Source organism: Hippocampus comes, unplaced genomic scaffold (genome assembly GCF_001891065.2).
Source record: "Hippocampus comes isolate QL1 unplaced genomic scaffold, H_comes_QL1_v1.1 scaffold117, whole genome shotgun sequence".
NCBI lineage: Eukaryota > Metazoa > Chordata > Actinopteri > Syngnathiformes > Syngnathidae > Hippocampus > Hippocampus comes.
This window is the reverse complement of record NW_017805225.1, coordinates 743,034-759,877: the sequence shown is the minus strand read 5'-3', so window position 1 is coordinate 759,877 and position 16,844 is coordinate 743,034. Positions and strand designations below refer to the sequence as shown.

At 44.5% G+C, this 16,844-nt stretch overlaps 1 protein-coding gene across 1 annotated transcript; it reads right to left on the bottom strand.

Annotated features, from left to right (window-relative positions):
• Nucleotides 1-30: 30 nt before the first annotated feature.
• On the bottom strand, nt 31-14,814 carry rab2a (RAB2A, member RAS oncogene family). The gene is made up of 8 exons (XM_019869352.1): nt 14,614-14,814; nt 12,114-12,185; nt 11,024-11,091; nt 7,834-7,916; nt 6,959-7,051; nt 6,233-6,344; nt 3,195-3,263; nt 31-477 (listed from the first exon to the last, which is right to left on the bottom strand). The coding sequence occupies exons 1-8, from the start codon at nt 14,657-14,659 to the stop codon at nt 382-384; spliced, it is 639 nt and encodes a 212-aa protein (XP_019724911.1). The 5' UTR covers nt 14,660-14,814; the 3' UTR covers nt 31-381.
• Nucleotides 14,815-16,844: the final 2,030 nt, after the last annotated feature.

The window sequence follows — 16,844 nt, the reverse complement described above, 5'->3', positions numbered from 1 at the left end:
TCATCATCATCCTCTTGGTGTCAATTTTAAAACAAATACCGTTAAAACCAATTCATCGTCCCAAGGAAAATGTGAAGTTTAGAATTTAGTGAGGTAAAGCTGACACCGTTCTTGAAAGGGTTGAGCTCATGGGATGCTGCCATGACAGTCAATGGTATGAAAAAAAAGAGGAAGAAGAAGATTGGTCTGTAAGAAGGAAAGCAAGGAGGACACAAAAGGAAAGATGGATGACAGGATGGAGAGAGACAGGTTAACAAACTGTTACTAAGCCTGCACAGTTCTGCAGAAATGCAAGTGGGAGTGGGGTAGGGGGAAGGGGGGAGGGGTTGGAGAGGGCTCATGGGTAGAAGGAGGAGGACAAAGAGGTCTGTTTTGGGGCCTTCAGCAGCAGCCACCTCCAGCCTGTTGGCCTCCCTGGCTACCGGGCAGTGTGGAGTTGGTGGTAGGGTGCTGGGGTCCAATCTTAATACCGTTAGCCTGAATGGAGACAGTGAGAATGGAAACAACATCACAACAAACGTTCACAACATTTGGAATGATTATCCGTGGGGAAATAAAAAAAAACAAAACAAAACAACAAAGCATCAGTCTGCAAAATTGTTGGGAAGACTGCAGAAAGCAAAAGGGGAAGGTGACCCTTATGGCCCACAGTGTAGCGCCGCTGGGCAGAGCTGTGACCAACAATTGAACACGCTAAGAAAGTGACTTGCCTGCAGTATCAGGTTGAAAAAGTAAAACCAAGTAGTAACGAGAAGAGCGCCATTTGATGGGGCACTGCCATCCCCGCCCCAAATCACCAATTGCCTCCAACTATGAGACCACTCTTGGCCCTCTGCCACCGCGCTTGCGCTGGTGCTCATTGCGGGCCGGCGCCCGGGTGAGCACCAGTCCTTTCTTTTTCTACCAGCGAAATTGGCGCTTGAAACTGGGTGCTTCAGCTGGCCCAGATTATTTGTTGGTTCCAGAAGACGCTGGCAGCAACTACGTCAGGGGGCGGGGTTATCATGACCATCGCAGACACTCCCCGGACACACGCAAGTTCTGCACAAACTGTTGAGCGGTGACACAATTGTGTCCCACCAGAAGAGCGATGGCGGATTTGCCCGGATAGCATCCCATTCCCGACTGGCGGCCAGCCTCGTCACCATCTACAACGATGAAGAAAGTCACGTCCCTGACTGCTATACACCGCATAAAAGTTTAATCGATGCTTGGCTAAGTTGCCTAGCAGATGCTAACAGTGCATTCTTCTTCTTCTTCTTATTATTATGAATAGTGCAGGCGCTCTTGGGTAAACGTCGAGGTAAGTAAGCAGTGACGTTTGGACGCTTTACGATGACGTCATGATGTCGCTCCTAATTGGCTCTTTGCCAGTGGAAAACCCAACGTGTTCTTCCTAAGGACTTATTCATCACCAATTAACCACAGCACTGGCCCCGGGGGCCCAATGAGCACAACGTTTTTTGGGGGTTGGAAAAGGGGTATTAGTGGGGTTTTCTGTTACTGGTTGTGTCCAGGTGAGCATAGTAAATAGAAGCAAAAACACCAGCATCGACAAAGCGTCTCATCATCCAACCAAACAAAAACGAAGCCTGCCTGTCGAATAAGCGTGTCATTGCTTTCACGGTGACTGCAGGGTTTGCTCTTGGATCTCAGCACAGAAGGAGCAACAGGTGCTGAAAGAGCAAACACAAGCTCTCAATGATACCACGTGAAATGAATGGCACGAATAAAAAGACAACCTTTGAGAGCGAGCGAGAGAGAGGGAGAGGCGGGCGGGCGAGCGGACGAGAGATGCAGCTCTTTCAAGTCTCGCTCTCATCTGTTCAATTGAAGCCCCCCACCCCACTCCGCCTACCGTTAATGTGCCGACTTTGCCTTCGTGTGGCTGGCTGGCTCGCTCTCTCCTCCTGTATATATTTATCTCTCTCCTTCCCAGTGTAACTCACCCTCCTACGTTCGTTCGGTAGCAGTCGTGCCTCTGGGAAACACTGTATGCCTTTAAATCACGTTTATTGAGTGAAGGCCGCGTGAGCGTGTGTGTGTCTGTGTGTGTGTGCGCGAGTGCTTTCTCATAGCGGCTGCCAACATTTCTGGTGGGGCTTCCCTCACTCACTGGCTCTCCCTCTCTGAGCCAGTCAGCTGATGCGGTTTGGCCGGCCGGCCTGCCTTCATTCCATCGAGCTGTTGTGAACAAAACCACTCTCGGCAACACTTGGACTTGCCGGTTGGCCGGTAAAGGATATGAGGACACGGACGCAGACTGGCACACATTTTGTGTTTCGATAAAAACACGTTCTGTCTACATTTACGGGCATGTTCATGAGGATATTTGGCAAGTACAGTTTACGGAAAGAGTCCCGTGAGCCAACTGCCAGGGAATGAGCACTCGTTCTCGAGCTGCAGAGATTCGCATCGGTGTGAATTTGACGCCGCTCAGAGCACCGGCGGTCGGGGACCACTGACCTACAGTACTGCTCGAGAGCCATGCTGCTGACTTTTCCGACTTCCTTCAATATTCTCATGTTATATTATGGTCATCTGAGTTGGCTGAATTGGACCATCTTAAAAGGCAGCAGTGTGGAAAGGACATTTTGTTTCGTGAACTAGGAAGCTTTAGCTCCAGTCCAACTATGACATGACGTGACGTGGGTTCACAGGCAAGCAACAGAGAAATATCCATTGCAAGTAAACCCATAACAAAACGCAGGAGCAGTCATTTCGCCGAGAACACCAAGTCATCGTTTTATCGCCTATCCTCTTCAAACATGAAAAGTCTTGCCAGGGTATTTTTGCACACAGTTTTCAGATCTCCCTTGATCACACGTACCAACATTCCTGTCTGGACAACTGTTCCACAACAAAGATAAGCATCTGTTTGACTAGATGACGAGGAACCGGCCTGCTGGCTGACTGGATGAATACTTATTTTCTTGTGAACGATTGCGACCTTGTTGGGCGTGAGGAATTTATGAGCTGGCAAACTGCTGACAGAGAGAGAGAGAGAATCTCAAGAATGAAGCGACTAAAACCGAAAAGGTGGAACAAGAGAGCAGCCGATGGTAGGGAGTTGCTTTTAGCATGGGCAAAAAGAGAGAAGTTGCCTCGCAGGTGAAGAAAACGAGCACGCAGACCACCACGGCGGAAACGAGAACTCCTTGGACAAAGAGGAAAGGATTTACAGGGGGTCTCACCTCATTGTTGATATCAAAAACACCCTCTTGGATCTTCTCATAAATCTCCTTGGCTGTGTTGATGAAAGCCTGAAATGGAGACAGAAGACAAGAGATTCACTCCAAACCTGGAGCTGATGATGCCGCACCGAAATTGAAAAAAAAAAGAAAAAACGTTGAGCGGGTCAGTCAAGTTACTCCAGAAAAAAAAAAAAAAGAAAAAACGTTGAGCGTGTCAGTCAAGTTACTCCGCATCAAATGCAACCAGCCAATTCATGGACCTTGCGTGATGCAGCGGAGCACACATACGCACACACACATAGGAAAAAGGAAAAGGGCAGTGACCAAACCGAAGACAACGTGAAAATCAAATAGTAGACATTGTGGTAAAACAAAGAACTTGGATTTAGGGGGTTTATATGGGTGGTCCAGGAGACACGAGAGGCCACAAATACACTTGTTCAAAACCAGGTCCAAATGATAGAGGCTTGAAATCAAACCTCGCTGCAGTGCGCTCTGAATAATTCAAGATCGCTCACTCAGCCCTTTGTTCGCAAGAGGTTCTTGAATGCCGGCCGGGATCTACGCCGTTGTTTCACATTGGAGCACTTTGCACTCACGTGGAAATTTTTTATTTTTATTTTTTTTACACTTGACCAACTTCTCTAACTTCCTACAAAGATATTCGGTTGAAAAACGGCTCCAAATTCCCAATTGTACATTAACTCCGGTTGGTGAAAAAAAGTCCGTCCCTTGTTACTTTCGAGGTACGGCGGACACCATCAAATGATCGGCCTCCGCGTCGCAAACTTTCTCATGCCTGCAGCCGCACTGTACGCCTTTCAAATCCTGCCGACTCGCACACAGGAATACAAGAAAGAAATAGTGTGCGCGCAATGTGGGCAGCGAGGAACTTGATTAAACTGTAGCGTGTCGCATCGACGCCCTGCCCGTTTATTGAAGTGTTTTTGAAACTGATACATTTTAAGGGCTCGTCATGACAGGCGTGTGTTTGGCGTGTCACAAAGAGGAAGCGGTCGCAACGGCCATTTTTCCCACCGCACAAAATGCTTTCACACACAAACCACAGCACTAATTTCGCTCCATTTGTTGATTGAGGAAAATTGACGGATGGACAATTGCGTATAAGTGACTCAACAAACATCGTCGTGAAAAGCTCATGAACAAATACGGCACAACAAAATAAACTCTTCATCGGTAGATTTCCGGAAGCAAAAGTATTCTCATTTCCCCAAATAATGCATTTGTTTAGCATTTCAAACAGGAGAAGAGGAAAATGAAGCGCATATAAAATCACAATCACAATACGGAGGAGGCTTTTCTACTTATTTCCTTTTTCAATTTTCCAACATTATTCGGCCCCAGTGAAAATGGGAGCAGAAGACATCGGGGAATAACAAACGACAAAGAGCGTCAACGGGACCTCAAAGTAGACACGAGCCATCGCTTCCACTCAGCGGTGGCTTGAGTGCGAGAACTATCAATCTAGATCGTGAACTTCTATCTGGCACTCGGTAAAAATAGACTAAGGTGTCCATTGGGTGCACTCCTGTTCACTTTCACGTCCCATTTCTTTGCCTCGACTCCCATGACTTTCATACCGATGCGCCGTATTGATGGACCGGATGCAGAGAAAGGTGAGGCGGCTAAAGGTTTCGAGGAGGACGTAGGAGGACTGGGCCATGTCAAAAGGGAGGAGCATAAGGAAGGGGGGAATAAAAAGATGAGGAGAGGATGCTTCCAGAAACGTCTCCTTCCATCAACCCGGTGTCCACCCACAGAGCCCCATAGCAAACCCTCGACAGCGATTGGCTGCTCGGTGTTGGGCAGAGGAGGCGGGGTTGACGGCTATGAATATGTATGAACCGCAACTGGCTGATATACTGCTGGAGAAAGGGCTTGATGGCAACAAGGGAGAAAGGAGGAGGAGGAGGAGGAGGAGGAGACCGAGGCATGAATGGTAGGAAGGACACGTGGGGGGTATTGCTTGATGACGAGGAAGGGAGCTTGAGGAAGCAAGGGGGAGGGGGAGAAAGAGGAAATGATGGACGTCGGAGGATGAGGAGGGATGGAGCCGGCGCAGATGAAGGGAGCCGAGAAGAGGAGCGCTATCAGGAGGATTCAGAGGACACTAATGAGACAAATTAATCATAACACACACACACACACACACACACACACACACACACACACACACACACACGCAAGCGCACACGCATACCCTCCTTCTCATGTTAACCCCTCAGACCCCTACTTGACGGTGAGAGAGAGAGAGAGAGAGAGAGAGAGAGAGAGAGAGAGAGAGAGAGAGAGAGAGAGAAAATAGGGTTGAAGGAAAAAAAAAATCAATGTAAACACACACACACACACACACACACACACACACACACACACACACACACACACACACAAGCCTGGGGCTGGCATGCTATGGAGTGTAGGATGGGATTATTTATGCGATTGGATAAGTGAGGAAAGGGTCCCAGAAGACAACACCGCGTATTGACGACACACCACACCAGAGGCGTGTCCGCGAGGCAAAGCAGAGCGCTAACCGTGCGCCATCATGTCGAAGAGGACGGCCACTCATCTTGACAGACAATGTCAAGTCACCGTAAATCATTCTGAATTCTGGGGGACGACTCTCACACGGGCCATGAAATCAAGAGTTCACGTGTGACTGGCAAATCAAGAATCCACCTGGTTAAGTAAACAGAGCGATGCTTGTGCATATGATGTCAAAGAACGGTGCCGCGGTGGATGTCAATAAATAAACAAATTCGAGAAAATTGAGAAGACAAGGAGCACAATATGGAATCTTTCACCATCTCCATTCCCGTTATAACAGGAGAGTGATCTCCGTCAAACCGCAAATAATGTCCATTGTGATTTTTTTTTTGGGGGGGGGGGGGTATTGTCAGTAATGGTCTTGGCTTGCATTGCGTAAAGCAGATGAGTTTCACACTTCTGGACACGAAAGATTTTGGTTGCTTCATCAGTTAAAGGACATTTTCTTGCATGCGAGTGTGTGTCATTACCTCCTCGACATTTGAGGCGGTCTTGGCTGAGGTCTCCATAAATATGAGGCCGTGTTCTCTGGCAAACGCTTCCCCTTCCTCTTTCTTCACCTCTCTCCGTGACTCCAGGTCACTGAAACGCACAAACATGCGATGGTGTAATAAGTCATTAGAAATCAGGAAGTAACCACTCAGTCAACAGTTGCAAGTGGAATGACTGCAGACTCCAGCGCCCCTCTCATCTCATCGGGGTGCACAATGTCTTCATCCAAGCCCAAATGGAAACAACGCGTTTCTTTTGATTTTGAGTCCACGATCCAACAACCGCGACCCGGAGCGTTTGACTTGGACATGGAGCGACACAAGCGGGTACATACGCACAAGGCGGCGTTTGCTCAGTGAGCTTTGTTGCAACTTCCTCGTTTGATTGAATGCAACGAGAAAGCAGATCAAGCAGAGCACGACGCTGCAGCCTGGAATGACATCGACAGGCTCTCTTTTGACACGTATCGGTCTTACAAAACATCACATTACTTCACTTCAGGTACACGTTGAGCCAATAAGTGTTGTGAAAGCAAGCCCTTCAATTTGAAAAATGTCTGCAATCTCCAGAATCCAGCTCCGCGTGCAAAGTCATCTACATGACCTTCATGTCCAACCGACCCCTTTTAGAACCAAACGTGCCGACGACACGGAGCAACACGCTTTCAAAAGTGCAATCGAAGCCAGAGCAAAACAAAAACAAACCTCTTGTTGCCAATGAGCATAATGACCATGTTGGAGTTGGAATGTTGGCGCGCATCCTCTAACCAGGTCGTCAAGTGGTTGAAGGTGTCCCTCCTGAAATAAAAAGTGGAACATGAATTGATCGGAAGATGACACATTTAGAGCTACAGTAGCCAACGGAAAGGAGTACATCCAGAGATTTGTTAGAACCCCCCCACTGGTTTCAAATAACTACCACAAAGAAAACATAGTTTAACAAATTCATTTAAGGGGGCAAAAATGAGTGGATGGCATTCAATGTGGCAAAATGATGATGCCTGAAAAAAAGGACTTCACAAGAATTCAACCGCAGAATTTCAAAGTTCCAAAAATGGTTGTGGTCACTGAGAACTGGATAAAAAGCTTGGTTTTCAAAGGGGATGTACGCAACTATGCATGTTAAGCACCCGTAAGCTTTCTGGAAGCATTATCACGGACCCCCGCATTTTCACAGTCTAGCATTTTTGCAAATTCACCATTTTGGACTGTAATAAGGGGTAGAAATAAGACAGAATAGCTAAAAAAAAGGAGGCAAAAATATTGTTTACAATATGTTAAAATAATTCTTACAGTTTATTAAAAAAAGAAAAATTTATCAAGGGACTGATTGGGGCATATAGCTAGAGGACGTGACAAAAACATTTTGGGAGGATTCTTCTTGGCTTCAGATGGCAAAGGACCGCGACACATTGCAAGGTGGTCCGTCGGGAATTATTTGTAAGGTTCCGCTGCCGCGGTATACGGTTCCTTGGCAACCGTGATCCTACTGAACCTTGTGAATCCGGCCGGGACTTCTGCAACAAGTAGCGAGCCTTAATAACACAAACACCCGATCAAAGTCGGTGATTGGCTCTTACCTTGTGATGTCATAAACGAGCAGCGCTCCTGCTGCTCCTCTGTAGTAAGACCTGGTGATGGACCGGAATGACTCTTGGCCGGCCTAAAGAGGAAGACACACAGTTTTAGGACGTCGGTGTTTCATGATTCTTTTTCTAAAAAATGTTTTTCAAATAAAACAAACAAACAAATAAATAAAATACAGCCATATCGGCCTCCATATTGTGGCCGTGAGAGCCGCCTTCAATGCCACCAACACAAGCCTCTTGGCCTCTCTCAAAAGGAAATGTTGAGGAATATTAATTAATGTATGAGGTTTTATACTTAAAGATCCAAGTAAAGACGTGTTCTGTTGTAATCTTTGCCTCAAACATGTCACGTATAAATACGGTTTACATATTTTAAACAAGCTGCAAGCTGTGATGTTTCTTGCTTGCAATAACATCAATGATCAGACAGACGACAACATCGTGGACAGTGGCTCTTCTCATCCGGCTTCCTCCGGACATGTAAAGACTTGTAATTGGTCTGTTGTCAACTGCCTTGAGTCTCAGAACTTCACCAACAGAAGTTGCTAACATACTGTGAAATGGCCGTGAAATCCAACCCCCTCCTAAAAAATTAAATACAAATCCAAAAAAAAAAAAAAAAATCCCAGAGGGCGCAAATCCTAATTTGTGGTTTTTCACTTTCCGCGTGTACCAATCACCCACGAAAAATGAGGATTTACTGTATTCATCGAGAAGAATTGAATTGTGAGTAAGTAAACCGGGTGAAGACAAAGGCAACTGCACTGATATGGCTGACAGGCTGACCATTCGCTACTACAATGCAAGGCTTTTGGAATATTTAGAGTGTCATAAGCGGGTAGTTCGTCCAATCCCGGTTCCCCAAGCAGGCTCCGGGTCCAGGGTTTTGGGCCAGTTGTGGTGAAGACAGGACAGAGGGGTATCTGTAACTGGGTAACAATGGAGTCCTCTCTTACTTGTTCCGTCATTCTATCTCTCCAAGTGTGCATCCAAACTGCCGCCTCTCCACACATAAACAATAAGGACATTTCCACAGACTAGTATTAATGCAACATTTGAAGGACGGGGCGCCAGGTCATTTGTGTTCATTTACACCCTCTTCTATAATTCCTGTTTCGTTGTCTCACCTCCACCGTCTGTTCCTGACATCACTCGTCGCTTGATTATTCTCTCCCCAACTACGTCCCGTCATCACTCCACTCGGCAGATCCCGAGCCATGCCTATTCATGCCCCGTCTCCATCCAATGTACAGTCACAATGTTGCCTGTGTCTCATGTGGGCCACAGACACAAACAAAATGCCCTCCGTGCCAGCAGCTGCGGTTCGGGCACTGCGCACAGCTCAGCTGTTAAACCCAACAGGCAGGCTGCGGATGAATCACTCGACCAGTCATCCGATTTTGTCAGCTTGTCTGGTGGTGGATGAAGCATTCGGTGACCGAGTCTGAGATCTAACAAGTCGACAACCTAAGTAAAAGGCCAGTCAGTCAGACATTCGAGGAACAGTCGGTAAGTTAGCACCGCTGAATACGCTGTGGACTAATTCAATGCAAAAATGTAAAAATACGTTTGCACAAACCCTATCATTGAGTGCCAAAACGTATACATATGTTTTGGGTGTTTTTTTTTTCAAATCAGTCAGTATTGAGACTGTGTGAATGATTTTAGCATGATAAATCAGCACTGGCAGGACTGGCTTTGATCAGACCTTGGCCCACACACAGGGTGAGTGGCTGTGGGCTGTGGTACGGCGATCCTATGTCGCGAGATGGCGTCCGGAAAACAGCGTGATCGGCAGAACATGGAGAAATACCGGCAGCTAACGCTACAACAGTGCTGTTCCAAAAAGCAAAAAAATAAATCAAAAAAGATAAATACTGACAGCTAACTCTCCAACAAAGCTTTCTCAACTCAAAAAAAAATGACGTAGTCCCCCTTCGTCATCCTTGATGAACATGCACACAAACACCCATGCAGACAAGCACACAAAATCACACAAAGTTCAAGATTCATGAAAAGTTCATGCAAAGTTCATATATCAGTGCAGTGTTTTTCTTGCAAGAAACTGTTATTTTGCAATCCAAGTGCCCCTTTTGTGTTGTTTATGTTGTGGTTTAGCAAGAAAGTATTGTTTAGATATTTGAGGTATCACTAATGCCCCCCCTCCCAAAAAACATCAAAGTGAAAGTTCTGCTTGAAATGCATCCTTTCACACAAAGCTTGTTTTCTCATTTTTTTTTCTTGGAAACAAGCATTTTCAAGAAACATAGTAATGTTCAACCGCTGTTTAATAAAGAATGGTAAAAAGGTAGTAATGTACTTTTTTCTTGATGAAAGAGGAGGGTTAAAGCTTTTTCTATATGCTTGTATAGCTGCATTAACTCCATTTTCTGTAGGCCTTCAAAAATGAGTCAAAATGGTCAAAAATGGCTGGCAAGTGGAGAAAAACTGCCAGCATCAAATGACTTTTAAGTTCACGGCGTTAGCTCAGATCCGAAAAGCAGACGCTTTCTCCTTGGAATGACAAAGCACACGGAGTACAGGTCTCGTGTTTCAACTTGTCTTTGGGTGAGCCCGCAGAAGGCTGTCAGGCATCGTTACGACTGACGTCACCGCTCGTCTTCCTGCTCGACACCTCCGGTCTTTCTTTTCCAGCCGTGCAATATTTGTCATGGAGTTTTGGCGCAACCTGCTGGTCAAATTGTGCACACACCATTTTTTTACATGATGCGCAGCCAAGTCAATTAATTTGAGGCACTCTGGCCCTGAACTCCTCATTCACCATGTATCTAAACAAAATCCTGCGTTTACAATAATCGGGCGTAGTTTTGATTAATAGGGCCAATGCTGTGCTTAGTTGGTGATGAACCTAGTCCTTACGAGGAACACGTTTGGTTTTCCGCCGGCAAAGAGGCAAGTAGGAGCGATGTCATGACATCATCACAAAGCATCCAAACGTTACGACATTTTCCCAAGAGCGTCTGCGCCATTAATAATAATAATAATAATAATAATAATAATCATCATCATCATGTTCCAAGTGTAACCTGCAAACTCGTCACTTGATCGAGTGTTTCCTCTTTCAATAAAAAGTATCACAAACAATTGGCTTCTAATGCGTAAAAATATTGTGATAATGAATGTGAACCCAGACCATGGAATTAAAAAGGATGTACTTTACCGTGTCCCAGATCTGCAGTTTGATCTGTTTGCCATCTATAGTGATCATCCTCGCTCCAAACTCTACCCCTGCATTTAAGGAGAGAGAGAGAAATACCCGTGAGAGCAGTGATGGGGGCAGAAAAGGAACATGTTCAAGTATGGAGTATGTACTCCACGTAGTAAAGAGGATTACGACGAACTGGACTTGTGAGTTGAGAAATTATAAAAGAGGTAAATGGCCCGTGGTCGGGGCTGATTCAATCCACGCTACAGATTTGGACCCTTCGTCTTTGCGTCCAACGCGTGCGCACTGCTCCGTGTGACAAAAATGCCCAAATTGGAATGATAATAACAACAATAACAATACATTTCATTTATAAGGCACTGAACATTTACAACTATCCAAAGAAATCATTTTGTTCTTCACTTGTGTGCGTGCGTTATGGCTTTTATTCAGTGCAAGGTTATATTTTGTATAGTCTTTGTTTAGTTAAAGCTATGTTCAAACGTGCAAATGTGGTGCGTAAATAAACTTAACTTGCACTCACTACAAATATGGCAATAATTTAATGAATAAGCTTCAAGTGTTTGTGTTTTGAAATAAGGCCCATTTGGTTGCTGTTGTAGGGCATACATCTGAATGTGCTTGGGGTGCTGCTCCATGGCTATAGCTAAGGTTTTTGATACATTCAGTGTAAAATATAGACATATATACAGTATAACTCATCATTTATTTACGAGCTCTGGGACACAGTTTGTGCACTTTTCTGCAGCGTCAATTTGAAATAATGTGCCGTTTTTCTTTTTTTTTCTTTTGAAATAACGATGGCTCTCATGTGTGGTGTTGGCGAACTGCCGCTGAAGTATTCAGGAACAAAAGTTTGAATCTCGGAAGATTGGACGTAGTAGATGACTGCGGTCATTATCTTGAGCCTTAGAGATTTTGAAAAATGTGGGCTTTTAAAACTCAAATATTCATAGCCAACAAATCAGTATGAACACATAAGCTCAATCTATTTGAAGTCAGGGTGATCGCACACATCAATCCCTATTCTGTACCGCTTATCTTGACTGGGAAATAAATATATGTAGAAAACAGACTGCCTTACCAATGGTGAGGTCGTGAACAGGCTGAAACCTCTTGTCTGTGAACTGTAGTAATAGACATGACTTTCCGACGCCTGGAAAGATGCATGCAATGAGAGAATCACAATTAGTAAAGACGATGCATTGAAAATTGTTCCATCTAATTGCCAAAAGGGGGAAGGTTTGACTTGGGTCAAATTTTGAGAGTCATCATCAAAAGTTGGAGAAAATGAACAGAAACCGACATTGCACGAATACAAGCCAATTCTTGAGCAGAATCGAAAAAAAAAATTGTCATCCTTCAGTCATTCAATAATGTACAATTTCACTGCTAGTATGAACCCGCGACTCTTTTGAGGACAAGCGGATGAGAAAACAGATATCAACATCGCTTGCGAGCCACTTTTAAGTCCACTCGATGACGATAATTTCACTGAGAGCACGCTCGACTGATGGCTCGTCAACGAATCCATTGACTGCGGGGAAACGGACTGTTGCTAACTGATCACATCTTGAGATAAAATGGAGCGCACTACTTGTCTCCCACATACAGTGGTGATGTTCAATCAGGCTTCGTTTGTTTCAAGTCTAAAGAAGATCACAGCATCGGGCTACATCCGAGTTTTAACTACTGTCCACAACTCCCGGTAGGAGGATTTACGGAATTACGGTCCTAAAATCACAACGGGCACAGGCTGCCTCCCTTGTGAGACAGCCATCAACCAATTCTAGGCTTGACACATTAAAAAGACGTGAGGTGCCGGCCATTCGCAAAGCAGCAGAAAAGAAGAGGTACTGTATATTCAAGATGATAGTCCCAAAAAACACTCAACCAATAAAGTTACAAAAACTAAAATAATATAGTTGAGATTGGTAGTTTAAGAAATATTGTTCTTATTTTACAGAGGACACTGCAGCGTGCTATTGCAGCACAGGTGGACACGGACCACAGAGCGCTTGAAGGCTGCTTCAAAATAATCTACGAGTGTCTCAAACTAAAGTGGCCCCACCACACCAGCTATGAGCCCATCATTCTCCTGGGCAAGTTTTAATAAAAGAATTCCCACGGGAACTCTTAAATGAAAGTATATTTCCGGTAAGAGAAAGAGAGTCCGTTGAATTTATCGAATGCACATCATGGGGCATGGTCAGGATGGTGCCACCCCACCTCAATTTGAGCCAGGAAAACCCCCCTGTTGATTATTTTTGTGATAGATTAACCCGAGTATTACTTTTTCCCCCCATAAATTGATTATGACTCAGTTATTGGTTTGGTCCGTATCCCATCAGAAAAGAGGGGAAAATGTTCAACATTATTTTCCAAGGCAATGGCAAATGTGTCCAAATGTCTTATTTTGATGAAACACAAAGATAGTCAGTCTGCTTTCGTGAGGATAACAGGAATCGGATATTTACCTTCGAAAGGCTCAAATGAGAGAAGTCGGAACAATCTTAAAATAAACGACGACTCTAAACAATTAATCGATTGGCAAAATAGTTGTTGATCATTGGATGATCAATTGTCAACAAATAGATTAATTTTGACACCTCTACTACACTAACAATGGCCAACAATGAAACCACTTCTACAGACACGAACGGTTACAACTCTTCTTTCTTAGGATTATCTACAATTTCGAAATTAACAATGCCAGGTCCTGTTGTCTGACCTGTTCTTCATACCTGGCGGGTGTGTTTGATCTTTAGGTCTTTGAATTGACGTTCAACTAATAAGCAACAAGTTTTATTGACGTAATGTTGGTATCTCCACATTTTGAGACAGGAGAGGATACACTTGCAAGTCAACTGGCTGGGCCCCTCGTGAGGGGGAGGCAACTGTCCAAATGAAACCATAAATCATCGCTGAACCGCGTAGTACACACTCACGGGCGTCGGCGAGGGGAAAGAGCACTTCAAAAAAGAAAATACACGGGACAGAGAGGCTTGCACTCAATCGCCGTAAACGTGACTAAGAATAACAAGCGATCTACGCCATTTCAGGGAACATTACTGGCTCGGCTTGGCTTTCCGAACCGGCCTCCTGCTCCCTCTCGTTTATGAAACCGTGTCAACGACGTTGCTGCTTCGATTACACTCCATTTCTAATGTCACTCGTGGTTGTTTACCGAGCTGATTGTCGCTTGCGTAATTTGGTTCAACTCCCAACGTTGGCTAGACAGTTCACTGAGCTAGCTGGCTGGAGCTAACACCCCCCCCCACCCCCACCCCAGACGCAATTGGACCGGAGGCCCGCATTGTGCAGGCGAATGTAAACAGCTACCGCTACATTTGTTTAATTTACATAGTTTGAAATGACATGTACATGTGACGAACATGATTGTTTCCCCCCCAAAAAACAATCTTGCGCGGCGGCGGTAAGACATTGGAGGGGAACTGTCATCCCACCTCTGCGTCTCTGCTTTTACCACGTCATTGGACATCCAACACTGCGGAAATGGACCGCTAGCAATATGCTAACCAGTAGCTGCATGCTAACAACGAGTCTCGCTTGCTGCAGCCTACCTGTGTCTCCGATGATGATATATTTGAAGAGGTAAGCGTATGCCATGGTCCTCGATTTTAGCACTCAGCTGTCCAGACAATCACACGTTGTTTAACTGCGTGGCAAAGCTGGTTGTCGGCGTGTTAGCCTCCTTTTTCTGTGGCGGCGCTGAAGAAGGAACAATAAACAGCCAGAGCCTCAGCTCTACGTCACTAGGCCCGCCCTCGCCACGCTACACAATGTGTACTTCACGCGTCCTCGGAAACTACAATACTTTTATGGTTTCAAACTGCAATACAGTACTGTAAACTACAGGTTGAGTTTCTCAAAGGGCTATTTTTTAACCGGTATATTAATATCAAACCTAAGAACTTGAATTTTTCAGCAGACCTTTATTTTTTGAGAACCTCAATAAAATACAAAAATGCTGCACGTACTTCAAACATGATATTGAACACTCGTTCAAGGACTAAACGAAAATGTTCCATGCCAACTCAGGCCAAAGTTCGGAAATTTTTAATCAAGCATATTTTGATTTTATTGAAACTTGCTGAAGTTGTTGATTGTGATGTCACAACAAAAAATGTTAAATTTTAGGTCAATCCGAGGAAGAGTTTGGGGGCTACGGCCCGCCGAATCTTGCCGTTTTCGTCAAAAGGGGCGTGGTCGCTTTCCTCTAATCTTTTCTCAACTCAACTCAACTGTATTTATAGAGCACTTTCAAACAGCCATCGCTGCATACAAAGTACTGCACTGTACATGGAGCACTACCCCCAGGAACTAGTTCAACAATCTTCGCAAAACAGGTATCGCTGGAAAGGAAATTTAACGAAGATTCCAAAACATTTAGAAGAGTGGTGCATAAATCAGAATTACGTGAGGAATTGAAATCACCTTTTTTTTTCAATATTTATGACAACAATGAAATATATCCATGGAAACAATAAAAAAATAAAATGCGGATTCAGATGAAGCGTAGTGACTAATCTTTGCCTGTAGGGAGGAGTAAAGTGTCATGTTTTAGATGGGGGGGAAATTGGTGCGGTCTTGTAAAGGCAAGTCAATCTTTCTAAATTATAGATGGAGTTGGACTAGAACCCAACACCGCCCCTTGTTCCCCATTCTTAGTTTTTGATTTTACCTAGACATTTTGCACATTTGTATATTTTTATCTTTTTGGGAACTAGGAAGAGTTTGAGGAAGGCCCTTTGCCGCAAGTGCACAAAGCGACTTGTTCAAAGTGTGCCCTATACCTCTCGCTCAAAATCACTTGTGGGATATATCGGCTACAGTTGACACTTGACCCGAATGAGGACGAATTTTATTTAAAAAAAAACAAAACGGATGGGTGGATGTTATCTAAATGTATGTCACGACTTTAGTCAAATCAGCAGTGTATTGCAGAGAGTTAGTCGGCTGAACGTCCTGCTTTCAGAGCCACAAGTTGGAAACGAGGGATTTTGCCAGCATGCCAAAGACAATGTCTTTATCAGGAATCTAGGGCAATTAACGTCAGTGTCCTGGAGGATTTGGAGTAAGAAAAGAAAAAAAACCCATATGAAATATACTGTAGGATTGGAACAACAGGGGTAGGAACAGGGCTGGGTCTAGGCAGCGGTTAGAGGGGGCCTAGCCCCCTCAAATAAATGTCCCCCCCCCCCTCGCCAAAATAAATTCCCCACAATATATTATATTTCACATATTTTTATGATCACTCTCCTCCGCTCCACTTCTTACTGTCTTATTGTCTTGCTTATTACTATTTTTTAGTTGATTACAGGATACCAGGATGCCTGGCTCTTTGATTTGGACATGTTTTTGACATACTTAATGGTCTCATCCAGTAGACCTAAGTAATTGTTTAGTTGTTTGTATGTTTTTTTTCTGCGATAATACCCTTTGTTTTATTTCTTGAGTTTCATTAAAAAATATTTTCAAAAATAAAATAAAAATCATAAACATTATCTTAAGGGCATTATAAAATAAAAATAAATACAAAAAAATAACACAAAAAAATATAAAAACATCCTCCCAAGGGTACCATTAAAAAAAATACAAAAACATCCTTCTGAGGGACTGCCACCTTATCGTGGTCTGAAGGTTTGGGTGCCTCCGTGACCTTCTGGGCTATACCAACAGAAGCTAGTCTTCATAGGGACACTCAAGTTGGGAAGGTCTTAGGTTAGAGGCCTGACAGAGCACGATCAGTTTGGGTTGAGGCCGCTCGGACATATGACTAACGCTAACCCAA